The 16,923-nt window shown below is 37.9% G+C and overlaps 1 protein-coding gene across 3 annotated transcripts in view; it reads right to left on the reverse strand.

Annotated features, from left to right (window-relative positions):
• Positions 1-16,183, reverse strand: part of HIBCH (3-hydroxyisobutyryl-CoA hydrolase) — a 49,099-nt gene extending 32,916 nt beyond the window's left edge. For 2 of the 3 annotated variants that reach the window (XM_082313193.1, XM_082313192.1), the window contains exons 1-6: positions 16,110-16,183; positions 15,085-15,127; positions 14,333-14,473; positions 12,788-12,872; positions 11,786-11,866; positions 9,616-9,668 (exon numbers count right to left, since the gene is read on the reverse strand). In XM_082313193.1, coding sequence (XP_082169319.1) covers positions 9,616-9,668; positions 11,786-11,866; positions 12,788-12,872; positions 14,333-14,473; positions 15,085-15,127; positions 16,110-16,141 — 435 coding nt within the window. In that variant the 5' untranslated portion in view covers positions 16,142-16,183. The remainder of the gene's footprint in view (positions 1-9,615; positions 9,669-11,785; positions 11,867-12,787; positions 12,873-14,332; positions 14,474-15,084; positions 15,128-16,109) is intronic. The other variant, XM_082313194.1, reaches the window with a different exon arrangement.
• Between the last annotated feature and the right edge of the window lie 740 nt (positions 16,184-16,923).

Genomic DNA, 16,923 nt, shown 5'->3' on the forward strand with positions numbered 1-16,923 from the left:
TGACTGACAAGAGGCATGACACGTTTATAAAAAGGAAGAAAAAGAAGAATCAGGAGAAGTCTCAAGAAGCACTGACATTTCTAAGATCCAGTTTCCTAGCTGTAAAAAAGGGTTAAAGGGGTAATAATGCCCATTACAATACAGAAGAGCTGTGCTATGTAAAATAAGTTCTCATGAACTTTTATATGCTGCAGTTAGTCACCCAAAGTGCATTATATGTATATATGTATATTAATAACTACTAAGCAGAATTTCTATAGTTTCCAATAAAATTTGCACCACACGTTAAACAACAAATGAATAGCTGTTTGTTCTGTGAGCAATATCAACCTGTGTGCTTCATGAACACACATTCATCTAATTAAAAAAATGCATCACAAATGGGCAAAAAATGTGAGATATTACAGATATAGTTAATTCTAATGTCTCCTAGTTTTTGAATGTTAGCCTCAAATGCTGCTATCTATACCTCTGTATAAAACCTATATGCACACAACTTGCATAAATACACCCTAAAAGCAAACAGATAAAAAAAACAGATGGAAAGACATATTACAATGTGGAGGAAAATGGGGAGCTTCCGCCCCCATCATATTTCATATGCCTGGGGAATACCAGAAGACACCTAACGTAAATGTTTATGTAGCATCTGCAATTGTTGCAGCCTATAATATTTGTCTGGCTGCTGCTTCTGCAGATTCTCTATTAACAGTTCATAGTTTAAGTGAGATCATGATGAAGTAAAGCAATTGGTTGTCTTTACACTTCCTACCTTCCTCTTTCAGGCTTCAGTCACTTCAGCTAAACATATTGAAATGCCAATATTCAATGGTTTACAAGATTTTAACTTTGGGTTTTGATACAGTCTCACAACTCTTATTTAAACACGTTTTATGGAAAAGAACATGCAAACATCAGGTGTTATGTTCACAATGATTTTGTCTCACTAGTCTGCAAGAGAAGGTAGCAATGCAAGGCAAGTTGATGAGAAGGAAAGAGGCTGTCTGCGTAGATGTCCATACCCACAAATGGCACAGAGAGCAAGGGCGGACCCTTCTCTTCTACTTTTACATCACTGGGAACTGGTTTTGGTAGTGGGCAGGTTCAGACTGTGGACCACTGAATCTTTGAGACGTTCCCTCCCTTTCCTCCTCCCACCTACTGCAGCAGTCCAGGTAGTTGTAACTCAGAGGCTAACTCATGAAGCCTGGGAATGAAGAATTTTATTTGTCTGTTTTATCTGCAGCAGTAAGAAAGGTGTGTTTTTCCTTATGCTGTTTTGGTCCTGACTACAGAACATCAGGCAATCAAAAAACCAAATAATTGCATTTTACAAATATGTAATTTAAATTCAACATTGATGTTCACTTTTAAAATATAATTTGGAAGAAACAAGGGAAAAAAAATGTTATTTGTAGATGTATGCTAGAAATTTTACATATATGTTGGGAGTGAAAGGAACATTCCCAAAGAGTTACAGCCACACAATCTGAATAAAAATGGGACAGGATAAGGACAGCTATTGCTCAACTCCAGCTCCTTTGTGTACTGGAATTCTATTGACTAAAATGTGTAACATACAAGCTGCTTATGACATCACTACCAATTTACTTGATAAGAAATACTAATGTAATAAGAACTTTTGACCAAATCCTGCTAAAGTGTAAGTTTAGACGTTTGTAACTATACTGGTAGAATCCCCATGGTACCTGTAGCAAGCCTCTAAAAACATTTTTCAAGAAAACATCACATTAATTTTACTATTGCAAAGTGTCCGCTGTAAATTACATTTCTAGTCTCAGTAAACTCTCTTAAACTTATACTGTATATCTATGCCCTCATTTTCTTTGATGAATGTGGTCCAGATCTGTCAGAGCACTCATATGTAGGCAATATGTTACATAAGGTAATATGCAGACATGCTAATAAATAACCAATATATTAAGTAAACAAAATACTGACTGAACATCTTCCCCTCGACAACATTTCAATTTAAGTAGTTTAGAAAAATGCAAGATGCAGCTGATATTTTGAATATTGAATTGGAAAACTTAAATAGATGGTTTTTTCTATTAAAATAAGCATTAGGAAAGAAATGTTACAGCTTTGCAAGCAGTGCAAAGTGTAAAAATACTCCTGAAAATTGACTTCCCCTCTCCTTGTACGAAATTCCTTTATTTTAGGAACTGGCCTTCTTTTTACATAATTCTTCTTATTTCTATGATTGAGAATGATTACTATTAGAAATACCGATTCCTGAAAAAAGACAACTTCATATGATACCTTTGGACCAAACTCTTCCACAACTTTCAGCTATTTATTCCATGCAAGAACCTCAAACAGCTAAGAAATAAGCAAATATCTTCTTTTCCATACAGGGCAACCATGGGAAGTAGGTCAATTCCTATTGTGACGTGCCAACATGCATTTTTTGGCAGCAAACATCCCTAAACACAAAGAAGAGCAGAAGGGACTATTTTTTTAAAACTATTCTCAAAAACTGCTGATTGATTTCACTAGCACTTGCAGTTAATCTACCATTTTGCATGTCAGGCATTTACTTTCACCTTCTGAAGAACTTTACTACCAAGAAAAATTACACACCTGATATAAATCTCTATCAAGTCTTTCCCCGTAGATCTCAGAACATGATTATAAAGAGTTAACATTGGAAACATACAAAGCATTACTGAACAAACTTGTATAATTACAAAACCTTTTCAGAATGTTGTGAGGTAAAATTTCGCAAATAAGCTAAAATTGAAATAAAACACAGCAAACTCCCTTCAGAAAATTATTAATTAAAATTTTGACATCTTTATTGATTAAAGCAGAGTAAAAGCTTAAAACAGAGAAGTGTTCTGCTTTTTCCTGAAGAAGATTAAAATGTCATCCTTCCCCAAAAGTCAAATTCTTCTTAAACCCTAAGACAAACGGACTTCACATAATGCAACAGAGAATAACTACAGAGGAAAGATGCAAACTTCAACTAAGCAAGTTTCTGCCTTAAAGACCTACATATCAGGTCCTGAGATTTGATTTACAAGGAAGGTCAGATTCCTCTAACAACGTCAGCCTCTGGAATCTTTTGCTGAAAATGAAGTGGCACTAACACAAAAAAGAAGTAAAGCTAAATATTTGGTACTCAGTTCACTCTTCTACTGCAACATAAAAAGACACAGTAAGTCTGAATCTGTAGTCCAGAAGGGAAGCACAGTCAGATGCACAATAGAAGGAATATTTCCAAATCATAGATTAGGTTCAGGAATTTGGCTGCATCTGTTTCTCTGGAACCCCTACATAACCCCATGACTAAAATGACGTTGTCACTCAGTAAGCAGCATTCTGAAAAAACTTTTGTTTTGTTTTGAACTGCGATGTTTCTGATGCTTCCCCATACACAGCATACCTTCCTCTCATAAACAAACTACGGAAACATAGCCTATATGATATCACTATGAAATGGAGAGCACAATCATCTGAAACTGTATTAAGAGTTACCAGCAATTTGCAATCAAACTGAGAGGGCACCCTAGCTGAGGTCCTACAGAAACCAATCATTGATGAAGTTTTATTTGATACTTTCATTATCTGCTTGGATGATGAAATAACAAGGATTTCTATAATTTACAGATTACTTTTTGGGAAGGCAAACACTTTCAAGGGCAAGATCAGAATTCAAAACCATCTCTTTGGAGATTAGATAGAAACTAACAAAATGAAAAGAACTACACTCAAGAAAGCAAAATCAAATGCAGAAATTACGAGTATGTTTTCTATGGAACAAAGGCCTAGACATTTTTCAAGGGTTTATAGCAACCATGAACTTAATACAAATAATAATGCAATGCTGTTGCAAAAAGAACTACTGAAGGTATCAGGCTACAGCAGAGTCTCTACCAGCAGGCACCAAAGGGCTGAAGCGTACCCACTCTGCCTAGGTTCAATACACCTGGGAAGCCCCATCAGATTGACCTGGTGGAGCTATAAAAGGCAATGCCAGCTGATAGGGCACTCAGGTTTCCTGAAGGAGGAAATGGGTACTATTCTTTTTTTCTTTCTAGTCTTTGAGGAAAAGGGTAGCTTCACAAGATTGACTCTTCGACAAACAAGTTCTGTTCAAGAAAGAAGATTTAAAAATTGGTAAAAGGTAAGCGATAAATGTACTGTGATGGATGTTTATGTTATGCAAGGAGAAAGGAGGTAAGAGTAATAGCTTTAAGAATAACTAGAAGTGGTGGCCTCCTAGCACCTGATGCTTTGAGAGGCTGCTATTTACATGAGCTATTTGTGACAGGGTATCTGTGTAATATATGGGGGGATAATTATTCTGCTCTACTTGGTGCTGATGAGTCCTCCAGCTGAAATATTGTCTGGTCTCTGGTAATGAACTGTAAAGTACACAAATTGGAGAGATTCCAGAGGACTGCAAGAAGACCAAGAGACTTAATCTATAGTAAAGGCTGAATAACTATCTTTATCCCTGTTAAAGAGAGATGGCTCACAGCAAGGAATGCAAGTATCTCAAAATGGTCTTAGAGAGCTAAGACAGGAACGTATTGATTACACATACTAAAGACTTAAATTAGACACTAGGGAATCTTAACTTGAAAGAATAACTAAGCACTCAGGTGGGATATCTAGAAAAAAAAGAATTCCTGCTGTTGGAGAGCTCTGAACGCATTAGGTGAAAATCCGCTAAGCAATCATCTAGCTATATTTAACCCTACTTCAAGTGCAAAAGAATAATCCTGAGGCTCCTCTCGGCTCTATACTTCTGTATAGTCTAAAGCTTAACATATTTGACATTACTACCTGAGAGACTAACACAGACTCAAACAGTACTCTAAAAAATTCTACTAATAGTCACCTTAAAGATACTCTGTGTAAGTTAACTTAGATGTAGACTCTCAGTTTAAGTAAAAGCCCTTGCCTAAAAAAACTGTACTGCTAGGTGTGTTGACAAAACTAATGCAAAGCCCCTCATGAACCCAAAGACCCAATTAACAGGTTGTTTTCTCATATTTGCAGTCTGTATACCTGAGGTCCTTCTCTACAGGGGAGAGAATAAAGCAGTCAGTACTGAGTACTGTTATCACTCTCACAAACTGGGCCCTAGAATCTGAGGGAATCAGGGATGGAAATAAGGTTGGGTGACCTTTAAATTGTGAGCTATATTACAGTTCCAACTTCCTATTACTCTCCCTAAACATGAAGATTAGAAAATAAGATTCTCAGAATAACTCAAAGCACAGGGCTTTGTGAGGGGTTTAAGAGAGCTGGCAACTCTACCAAACTCCATTTCTGTACTGAAAAAGTTGCACGTTACCATATAAGTTCAAATCTGCTTGCCTCCCAGGAAGATGTTTTCTCATCCTAAAACTCAAAGCATTAATTGTTAAAGCAAGAAGTGTAACATAATGATATAACCTTTATAAATCTCTAACTCGCTAAAATAAACTTAGCAAATACACTGTGTAAAAGGTCAGACTAAAGCATTAAATCTTGTATTTAATTGTGCAAAGACAAGAATTCCTGTTTGAGCAACAGTCTTTACTCATCAGAAAAAAAAAAGTATTTTAGGGCCTATTTTGGCCTCATTAACAATTAAACACATAAGCATTCAATAATATTAGATGATAGGCCTGAAACAGCAGCAAATTGCTTTTCACAAAGCACAAAATTCAACTGTGAAACTGATTGCCACAGGCCTTTCTGAAGACCAAGCCTACTTATGTCAAAAATACAACATAAATAGAGAGGTGAGTATGATTGCTGACGGTTATTTAGCAGTGTCGTTCTGAAATAAAGCCTAGCTCAGGAATTTTCTAAATCACACATGCTCTAGAACGTGATACTAAGGAAAAGGGTAGTTTGTACATGCTGTTGCAGATTCCTCCCTAAACTAAAAGTAATGGCCTTTGGCTCCTGAAAATTATGTACCTCTGCTTTGGCAATATGCCACTAGAGTTTTAAGTATGCTTTATATGAAGTTAGCCCAGTGACCCGGACCAGATTCATTGACTTTCAAAGTCTATGCCCTGTATTTCTTTTTTTTTTTTTTGCTGTCAAATATTCACCTTGAATTCTAAGCCAAATCATCCAAAAGCCACCACTCAAATCTGTCTAGTGTACTTTACTTGGCTCTGAAACATGTTTAAAACACATTTTTATTAATTCTTTTATTCTGTTAGAGAGAGTATCTGACACTGTAATATATTTTGTGCCAAAGCCCTATTTAAAACCACAGATTTAGACTGAGCTTATAAAGCACGCTTCTATTCATCTCCAAAGAAATCAGGAAAAGATTGCGACTTTTCTAGAACCAAGAAGCCCAGGTTTAGGACCTCATTTACAGATAATATTAAAAAAAACCCCACGCATTTAAAAACTGCATTTCTTGTCTACTGTTAAGGTATTTAATTTCAAGGAAATAAAAATGTATGGATAGAAGTAAACTAAAATGATTTGAATAGTAGTTTTTAGAAACATGACAGTATGTGCCCAGCGTGCCCTTCAACACTATATGCCCTTTACCAGTAAATGTGGTATTTATAACTTGTTTCACTATTTTTTAGTAAAATGCAGTCATCTTTGCTTCATGAAACATACTTGTCACTTGAACCTACTGCTCTGAATAAGTACAAAAAGATGAAAAGATACATTTATATCGAATGTAAATTTTTGATGAACTACAGGCATAGACAAGGTGGTGCAGAAAACAAGCTCCACAGCCCCATCTGTTGGCTAATTAAGCTCTGAAGAAAGCCACCTACCAGCCTCTAGCCAAGAATGCTGAAGTGGAACCATTTCATTTTCTTGATACAATTTCAAGTATTACCATCACAAATCTGATATCTGTGCATCAGTAGCAACTTTTACTACCTAAGCACATAATAACTGAGTTTCTGATACACTGTGTGATTTTTTTAGTTTATTTTAAGTAAGAACAACAGGACACTCCATGTGCATAGTGCTGCTTTTTTGAGCAAGGTTGAGATTGACTTGCTTGCATTTTCATTCATAGATAAATGGTCTATAGTGAAATTGCAGTGTTTAAGAGGTGTCCCTCGATTTTTAAGACCAAGCTAAAACCACTTGCTTCTAAAACCAAGGGCTTGAATGTAAATTTTTTTTAAAGGCATTTTCTGTGGTTCGTAAGTGACAAATGTTTCTAGCTCCAACTGACTCGTAGGGACTAAGATAGCCAGATCTTGAGCATATGAAATAGACAAAATATGACCTGATTGTGTCAAAAACATAGATCCTAGCATCTGAGTGATTTAAAACAAAGCATCTAATTATACCATGAATAGAATAACTCCTTTGTATGAATGCAGGTCTAGTGAATAATTACAGTAGGACAGAGTACTTCCTTCCATACAGCAAGCAGAAGAAGATAACAGTATGACCATGACAAGTTCAAGGGCCCTTCTAGTGGTTTTAGTCTATAAAATCCCACTGCAGTGAACCTATTTGTACCACAATAGAAAACAGCTGCTGCAAGCCTTAAGTTTGGTTATGGTCAGTTGTGATGGGGCTCTAAGTGCTGTAAATGGTGAGAGAAGAGGGTGGGGGAAAGATGGGAGCTAATGCACTTTTCCTATGTAAGCACTGGTCTATTTAGAGGAATCAAAACAAATCTTACAGACAAGGGAGGTGGTTAAAAGGAAAAGCATAGAAGACAACTAAAAACTAACACAGAACACATACACAAAAATTAATCAGTGTTGAGAAATACTACTGCTGACCTCCTTTGTTAAATTATCAGTAGATACTTCCATGTACTGCCAATGAGAGAGGGGAAGGAAAAAATAAAAGTGTGTTGATGAAAACATGTGCTCCTGTAGGATGGACATTATCTCAGAGTAAACTGCAGCTGTATTAACAAGTGCAAATTAAATAGCACTCAAGGTTAAAAAAAAAAGTTTAAAAGTAGTCTGGAACTTGAGACCTACCTGCTTGTTCCCCTAAGTTAGTTTGCATACTTGCTCAATCAAAATCTAGCCCCCTACCCCCAAATGAAGATAACCGCTTAATCACCAAACTGAGGATAAGCAAGTAAGGTGTCATTCAAACTCTAATGGTAGGTAAACTCTGTCAAGGTCCCACTGAAATTTGGGTATCCTATACTAAAATTTGGGTATCCAACTCAAGTTTCAGACTAACTGCTGTCTTTTAAAAGCTCTTTAAAAGAAAGGGAACTAATAAAGAATCTTAGTAATGCAGGATCATCTGACTCCATTATGCTCTTTCCTCTCAAAGGACAAAATTCTATTCCTGCTTAGGCCACAATCATAACGAGCAATCTACAGGACCTCTAAAAAGACATTGGCTGCTGGGCAGTTTAGCTTTTTCATAGCTATCCATGCTATTATTCAAAACTCCATAAAATAAATGGACCTCCCTATCTCTTATCCACAAATCTTCAGGTCTCTTATGTTCAGTAAAAACCTTTTCCTGCAAGAAGAGCTAAAACACTAGTCCCCTTTGTGCTAGAGACAATTTATGTGTACTAGACTGGGCATGGGTAGGGGGTGGTTATCAAGCTGAGATCTTTGGGGCTTGGTAGCAGAGGAGCAAAGGCTATCATGTGTTTTCATCACAACCTGAAAAAAACCACAACACAGACCAAATTAAGTGTGCAAGGAACGATGGAAAGGGAAGAGTCACAACAGGTGATGGATCATGTAGTGTTCCACTTCTTGCATCCTGTCTTTGACAAACTTAATTTAAATAGACTGTACACTTCTATCATACTGACATGCAAGAAGACAATATAAATCTAAGTGACAATATAGCAGACTTCACTGTCAAACTCATTGTTCAAAGTAACTTAAGATTATTGTATTCTACTCCCTGCTATGATGCAAATATATCCAACAGATGTCAAACTGAAAAGAATGATTTTAGCCTGTAGAAAAGCATGGTGTTGCCCTTTTAACTACCTACTCATGGTGTTTAGAACCAACAATTGCTGAAACAATTATTAGCACCAAGTATAACTAGCAATGTGATGGAGTCTTCTCAATGTTGCTTTAGTAATAAGGTGCGGCCTTAGGGGCGTAGGGGGGGATCAGGATCTTATAACTCATGTTTTAGGAGTACTGCAGAGGTGAGAAAGTAGATGCATTTCCAGATTATTTGTTGGAAAAATACAGAACTCATGAATGTCTGTTAAAGTATAGCTTAGAATGATATTTTTCCAATTTTTCAAAGAGGTGTCCTTTAATTGTATTTTTATGTAGTTCTATTGTTTTAATACACTTCGAGTAGAAAATTCTTCTCAGCTCTTGTATGATCTACAAGTGCACACTTCAGTATTCTGAAAATCTTTCTGAGGGGTGTTTCTGACAGTGACGGCATTCTGCTCTTTTTCTCAACACAATTGCCAGATCCTCAGAGAAAGCAGTTGCACTAGCAAAGAACAGCAGAAGCACTAGAAGAGTAGCCATCCACCCTGACAAGCAAGAGACAAAGCTTCAGATTACAATGTTTGTTCTTGAATTGAAATGTTTGAAATGCCATGTGTGCACTTCATTTAACTCAAGTACAGAATATTACATTACTTTAAAACAAATTGTATCAGATATCACACCAAGGTACTTAACTTACCCCTCCCATTGTAATACCATCAATAAGTGCTACATATGGCTTCTTGCAAGTGCCTGTAAGAAATGTAAAAAAAAAAAATTGTACATTTTTTTTCAAAAGAGTGGACCTGTGACTTTATACATGACACATTTCCCCATGTCTTACTTCAGCAAAGAGCAACAGAAAATAAATGGTAAATTAAACAGTAAAATATCAACTTACAATGAAGGTACTTCATGTAATTCTTAAGCAATGGAAAGAAACACCAGTCACTGACTTACTGCATTCTGAGTGTTGTAAGAGAACATTATACAGCCATCGAATGTCAGGTTGTCTGCTATCTGAGTACCTGACAACTTAGCCACATCTGGCTATTATAAACAGCTTTGTAGGATGTTGGAACACAACAGTTTCCCTTTCACCTCATCTCACAGCCTGGATTAACAGCACAGAGTGTCTACCAGCACTCCAGTACTTTACTACAAAGCCAGATGCATTGGTAGGTTTCAGCCAAAATGTGACTATAAACTACTGCAATGCAAACATGTTCTGTCTTGCCAGCTCTGTTGGATGTTACAGTGCTGAATGTGGTGCAGGCAGGTTGAGATTATAGTGTCCTAAAGTACCACAGTTTCATCTATCACCTTTATCTGTTGGGACTTTTAGGAGGCATGAAACCAAAGACCTGACACTCTCAATTACCATTCATGGAAAGATTCAAAAGTTCACTGTGAATGAAACCGCTGCCTCATATTCAGTGCTTTCAGGTCAGACTTAAAGTTCAGTCAGATTGTTGATACGGGTATCCGCTGCAACCATGTTGCTAGCTTTTCTGCAGCAACTATAGATCCTTGTTTAAAAAAATAACTATTTTAAAAGGCAATTCAGTCCTTTAAATTAGTAGTTAGAAAATATAACAGAATCGAATTTTTAACTTTGTTCTTACATGAACATATAAGGTAATGCACAGGCTCTAGATGCTAGTCTTTGAACTAAATTTCTATAGAAGCATGCCTTCCCAATAGCAAATGCTGTGAAAGCAACTCCCCTGTGTATTTTTAAGTTGTAAAATAGAAGATATAAATAGTCTTTCTGGCAGAAGTCTCAATTCTCTTAAATTCTCTTAAACGAATACAATCATACCAAAGTTACCAAAAATCTACGGTTTTTAATTACATGCATTATAGACATAGAACACCCTAATCATTTAAAAAAACCTAAAACTTTTGAAGTACGTATCCTTCCAATATTTGAATAGACTAGAATCAATAGTTGGAAGGGGCCTACAATGATCATCTAGTCCAACTGCCATGGTAATACTAGTTTTTCCCAAGTACATGAAACCTTGAACTATTTTTCTTGATGAAGGCAAGAAGGGTACATGACAAACACGCTAAAACTGGAAACTCTGTCAAATGAAGTAAAAATAACTTTTCAGAAATTCCTCTTACTCTAATAACTATGCTCTCCTGTCAACCTAAGTCGATACAGAACATGTTCACCTCTCCTCCCATAGTGACTAATACTGGATACAATGTTTAAAAACTCAAACTGTAGTCAATTAAAGTATGTTTGGAGAGGTTTCTTCGCACCAAAACATTCAACTCTTGACTTTCACCCAAAAGAATTAATATCCTTTCTTAATATCCTTTACCCTGGTAAACATCACCCATTGTCTTTGCTGTTAGTTATTTTAAGACCACATACTCCTAGGTTCTTTGCAATAAACTAAGGCAGTTAACTCTTAGCTTGAGTATTCATTTATGCAGTTTATTTAAACAGAAATCTTTAACGTAATTTGATCTTCTGCTTTCTGAATACTAATGATTTTCTGTGCACATATTTTCATCTCAGGTCTTCTTTGAAGTACATCAATGATACCTAGTGCAAAAATGCAGTGTCTGCATCTAAGACTTAATTTATCCATACCGCAAATATAACTACCCAGAACAATGGGATGAAATATAAGGTAGCTATCCTAATAGCTTAGACAAAAGAAACAAATTCTGCATCCAAGGTATAAAAATGAGATATGTTACACTATTGGTATTGAACTTGGTAAAAAAAAAATGTTACTACTTCTATTATGTTATTGCAGTCTCTTCTAGATTAGCAAAGAGAGAAAGTGAATTTACATTCAAAGCCACTATTATGAAAGCTGTGCTGCTTCAGAATTTGCTATTAAACATACCAGTGGCATTGTTCAAGATATATTCTTCTCTGAAGAAATCTTGTGCCAGTCTATCTCCAACTTTTCCTGCATCTGCGATGGCTTAAGAGAAATAAAAATTCTGAAGATAACTATAAGTTTAATAGAAAATACAATAACAAGTAAAAAAATTAATAGCACATGATAACAGTTTTTTTTTCCTTCAGCAATCAAACAGCAACTTAATTCTGCTTCATTTTATTTGAGAAAATTTGCTCAAACAAATAGGAACACAAAGTTTCAAATTTGAATCAATTCTATCATGCTGGAGACTCTGTCACATACTACTTTTGAGAGTAAAGTCCATTTTCTATGCTATGGAACCCCTCCTAATGTCTTGTAGTCCTGTTTGTGATATTTTGTATCAATATATAGAACAGCCACTTAAAACTGATTATACTGCAGTCTCTGAATACTAAAAATGAGAAGCCAATTAGAGCACGGCATAACTTAACAATAACCTGTGCTGCTTTGTTGACCTAAAATTTAAAACAACTGCTAATTTTCACAGTTTGGAGACCTCCTACAGTTGATAGTTACAAAATAACCACAGATACATTGATCACCATTGTCAGCTCTGTATCTAGCCATCTCAAACATCAGACACAAATTATCCAGTAGTAACAGAGCTACCTATTACGACCCTTCAAATTTCTCGTAAACGAAGCTGTCAGTAATGAAAATCTGGGAAGAAGGAGGTAGAGACAAGAACCCTCTCTTCCTAGGAATGACTGGCTGCTATTACTACTTATTCATTAAAACCCCAATTTTTACTCTTTTATACAATGGTCCAACAGCTGTCTCCTGACAAATAACTTAAATAGCACCTGCGCATCAAGGTGTTACAAGAAGTCAGCTCAACTAAGCTCTCTTACTGTTGTGTATCAAGTCTCTGTTTACCCGAGTCACAGTAAATAAAGGAAATCAACACAAAGTAGTAACTGGCAAAGATATGTCAGATGTTTAAGTGACTACAGTCCTTACCTCTGATGTCACCCCCAGCACAAAAAGCTTTTCCTCCAGTTCCCTTTATAATTATTAGAAAAGTTTCAGGATCTTGCTCCCAAGTCTAAAAAGAAGTAAATGTTTCCATGTAAGATTAAAGTCTGTGCAAAAAATGATTTTTCTGTATACTGTCTATAATTCTTATTTTACTTTTTCAAAAAGCAAATCAAACCATACTTAAAATAGTTTTGTCTCAGAAGTTTGGGAGCTAAATGTCTTTCTGCCATTCCTGTGTCCTATTCAGTCTTGACATCAGCAATCAGCAGAGTTGCCTTGTGTACTTCATAAAAACACCCACGCAGAGCTCCCAATCTCTGAAGAAAGTTAGCACTCCCCAAATGGGGCCCAACATAAACCTCAACGGGAACACAATGCTGGGGCAGAAAGCTGGGAATACAGAAGACATAACAACAGTGTTTCAGGCCAAATCATGAAAGTTGTGTAAATCTAAGATGCGTGGCAAGGAAAACAGCATTTAAATTGTTGATGGATTTTGTCAAAATGACTGCAATCAATGCTAATCAAGGACTGGATCAAATCAATTTGTGCACAGATGTTTTGCTAGGTACAAAGACTATGGGGGGGTGTTTCTGAATTAAATACACTGGTACATGATTTCAGCAGTGGTGCAACCATATTGACAAAAGGATGCTTCTTACAGGCTTTTTCTGCACCTTAAACTATGCTTATGTATCCCTTATTCAAGTAAGCATACCCAGATAAAAGAGAGACAGGACATTTCTCTAAACCAGCAACTGTACTTAAAATTACGCCACCTTTTAAGGTTGTGCTTCAAATAAAGCCTGGTACTCAGCACTACAGATTAAGTATTTTTTTCTTTAAACGTCCTTCAAAGAATGGATAAATTTGCAACACAACAGTCTACCAAAATACCAAAAGGCGGGTAACTATCCAACAAATACTGGTATCTAATAAGTTTGACTTTGTGCATATGATAAATAATATCATTAAATTAAAAAGGACTATATGCATGCTTAAAATTTCACATTATTTTACTAGCTTGTAGAAACAGTGCCTGTAAATGCATAAAGTTCTTTAAGGAATGACACACTGACAGCACCTTGGTTCCTAATGACTTGTATCTTTTATTTCAGCCATGCAGCCTCCCCACAAAACATGCACCCAATCAAGAAGCAACACCACTGTACAGCTTGGAATTCATGCATGCCAACTGACCAGCTGGGTGTTGCCAAAAGGAACATATAAACTCTGAGCACTGCTCACTTTTAATTCAGTCCTGGTTTTAACATGGGTGTCTCTTATCTATCCAGATGCTAAATTTAACTTTGTCTGACAGCTTGTTTCTTAGAAAGACGAGAAGACACGTCAAACTTGCTTGAAACTGTCTGTTCTTTCCCATCCTATAAATCTGAGCTTATTGGCCAATGCACTCACACAGACTTTCATTCTTTAAATCAGTACACTAAGAAGTGTCAGACTGAATTTTAAAATTGGTTTGGGATATCGTATGTGTAGTGGATGGGTAGAAGTGGAGCTACTAACCTTTATTTGTGGATAAATTTGTTGGATCATAGAAAAACTTAGTGCATTGAGAACCTTGGGTCTATTCAAAGTTATTATTCCCGCACCTCCTTTCTTTTCCAACAACACTTCAGCTGTCGAATCTGTATGCTTAGACATTTTCTGTACATGCAAAAACAAATAAATAAAGCAAATGTCATCAGTTAGATACCTTGAGTAACATACTTACAAGAGTGTTTGTGGAAATATATTCTCAAAACGCACTATTTAAGATCAGAAAACATGCATTTTGGAATTGTATGCTAAGGCTTTCCCACTGTATTTCAAGATTTATTTGCAGTTCCTAAACAGTTCTTTCGAAACCAGTTGGAGTCCTTCAGAGTAATAACCCTCGGACAAGTTTTTGACATTTGAGTTCATTTTTAAAAAATTGCTTTGTCTATAAGTAACTTTTAACAGTAGAGAACAGATCACTAAACTATTTTCACAATTGATTTCAAACACACAGTTAAATGACATTTAAGGAATATACGGAAGCTAACACAGAAACTAATTGTAAAAGTAGGTAAGGCAAAAGAATTCAACTTTAACTTACAGTATAATAGAAACTTGTAACAAAGCGCTCAAAGACGTGGGCAACGTTATGCCCGAGTAATAAATGATGGCATTCAGAACCACTGTGAGCAGACACATTAGAAGTTGCATGTACTGTCTGTCTCAGGGGAGTTAAGAGTCCTAAAAGCTTCCAACTCAGTCAAACAAGATGTTCTTACCAAATGTTGTAATATTACTTGCAGTCTATTGAACGGCTTCAGCCTGAAAAAGAAATATTTAAAAGATAGCTAAAATCATAAACCAGCTACTTAATCCCCAAATATATGACTGCTGAGTTAAGCAAACTTTGTCAAAAAAAATTCTGAACACAATTGTTCTACATTCTCCTTTTTAAAATCAAGTAAAACTAGAGTATAATTTTGATATCAAAACAGCTGGAAACTTCTTTGCTTACTAGTAAATAGATAGCAGATACCAATGCCAACTACTAATGTTTCCTGTATTCAAGTTAGAAGGAGAAGCGGGAAATAATAAGACAAAGAGTTTGGGGGACGTTTGATACTTAGCAGTGTGTCTTTTGAAGATTTACAGCCTTCTTCTGGACACTTAAATACTAGAATTTTTAAAAAAAGGTCTTGTCAAAAACTTGTGCATTTCCAAAGCTTCCATTACACCAAACCTGCCCTCATGTCCTTGCATGTATGTGCATTTATGTAAGGTTTGTGTAACAGCTTGAGCAAGGCTCAAAGGAGGTACCCATCCTGTGACTTTTTGTTACTTGATTTAAGCAATGAGGCTGTTATTTATTAATTGTTACTGTACTCTATTGAGGAGGACAGTTACCAAGGGCATTTGCTGGTCTTCAAACACCTGGCTTGCATCAACATTAATGAGCAACTTTTATCTTTCGGCTACTTAAGAGCACAAAACACAGCCAATTAACATGTTACATGCTAATATCCTGGCGTCCTAAGGCAGTTCTGAAGTACATGCTCGTTTTAGAGTGGTAAAGCTAATCTAGGCCTGGCTAATCTAGGCCTAAGTTATATTTATACCAGTTCAGGGGTTTACAGTCCCCGGCATCAGCGGCCTTCCCAGACCCATCGCTCCCTGCCGCAAGGCAACCGCGAAGCCGCGGGCGCGGCCGGCCCGGCGCCATTTCAAGACCCTCGGCGGGGAGGGGGAGGGTGCGCTGGAGACGCCTCGCCGCGCCTCAGGGCGGCCACCGCCGCTTCCCCGTTACCTGGAGAGCGGCCTCAGCACCCGGGCCGCCATGGCGGCAGCCGGCGCGGTCGATCGCCGTCATGGGGTAATCGGTACGGCGGGGTGTAAACCGGAGCCGGGGGGGGGGGGGGGGGGGGGGGGGGGGGGCGGGCGCATGCGCGGGGGAGCGGATGGCGGGGCCAGCTCCGTTCTCCTCAACCACCCTCACCCTGCCCCGGGAAACGGGTAGGTGTGAGGGGCTGCCGCCTCCTCCAGGCCCCCGCTGAGGGGTGGCCGCCCGCCTCCGGGCCTCCCCCCGCCGGTCGCCCTCCCGCCCTCAGGGCGGGAGGGCGACCGGCGGGGGGAGGCCCGGAGGCGGGCGGTTGGCCCCCAACAGCCCTTTTCCAGTCAGCCGGGCGACGGCATGGGGTTTGTAAGCAAGGCTGCAGGCCCCTTGCCCGGTAGTTGCATGAAGGGTTTTCCTTACCTTGACAGGATCTGAGCCATAGGGGTGCTGCTTCCCATCCTGGAGTAGGCCAGGAATTGTGAGGATATGAAATGAGGCTGTTCCTTCGCCGGTGAAGCAAATGACGCCGTGTGTAGCAATAACGTAAAGCATCGTGGTTGCTGCCCGAGGTGGAAAGCACCGTGTTGCCAAATTACTTTCAGAGCCGAACTTGGTGGACTGATACTGCATTTTGACGATTCATTGTTTTCAGCAGTGAAACCGGTTTCTTAATTTCTGACCTCCCTGTTTCTCCTCATCCTTTACACCTGCTGCCACACCTGTGCTGCCCTCTGAGCTACTGACACACAGATTAGTGAGCCGGGATTAAGGAGCTGCTGAAATGTAG

Source organism: Platalea leucorodia (genome assembly GCF_965183815.1).
Source record: "Platalea leucorodia genome assembly, chromosome: 5".
NCBI classification, from domain to species: Eukaryota; Metazoa; Chordata; class Aves; order Pelecaniformes; family Threskiornithidae; genus Platalea; species Platalea leucorodia.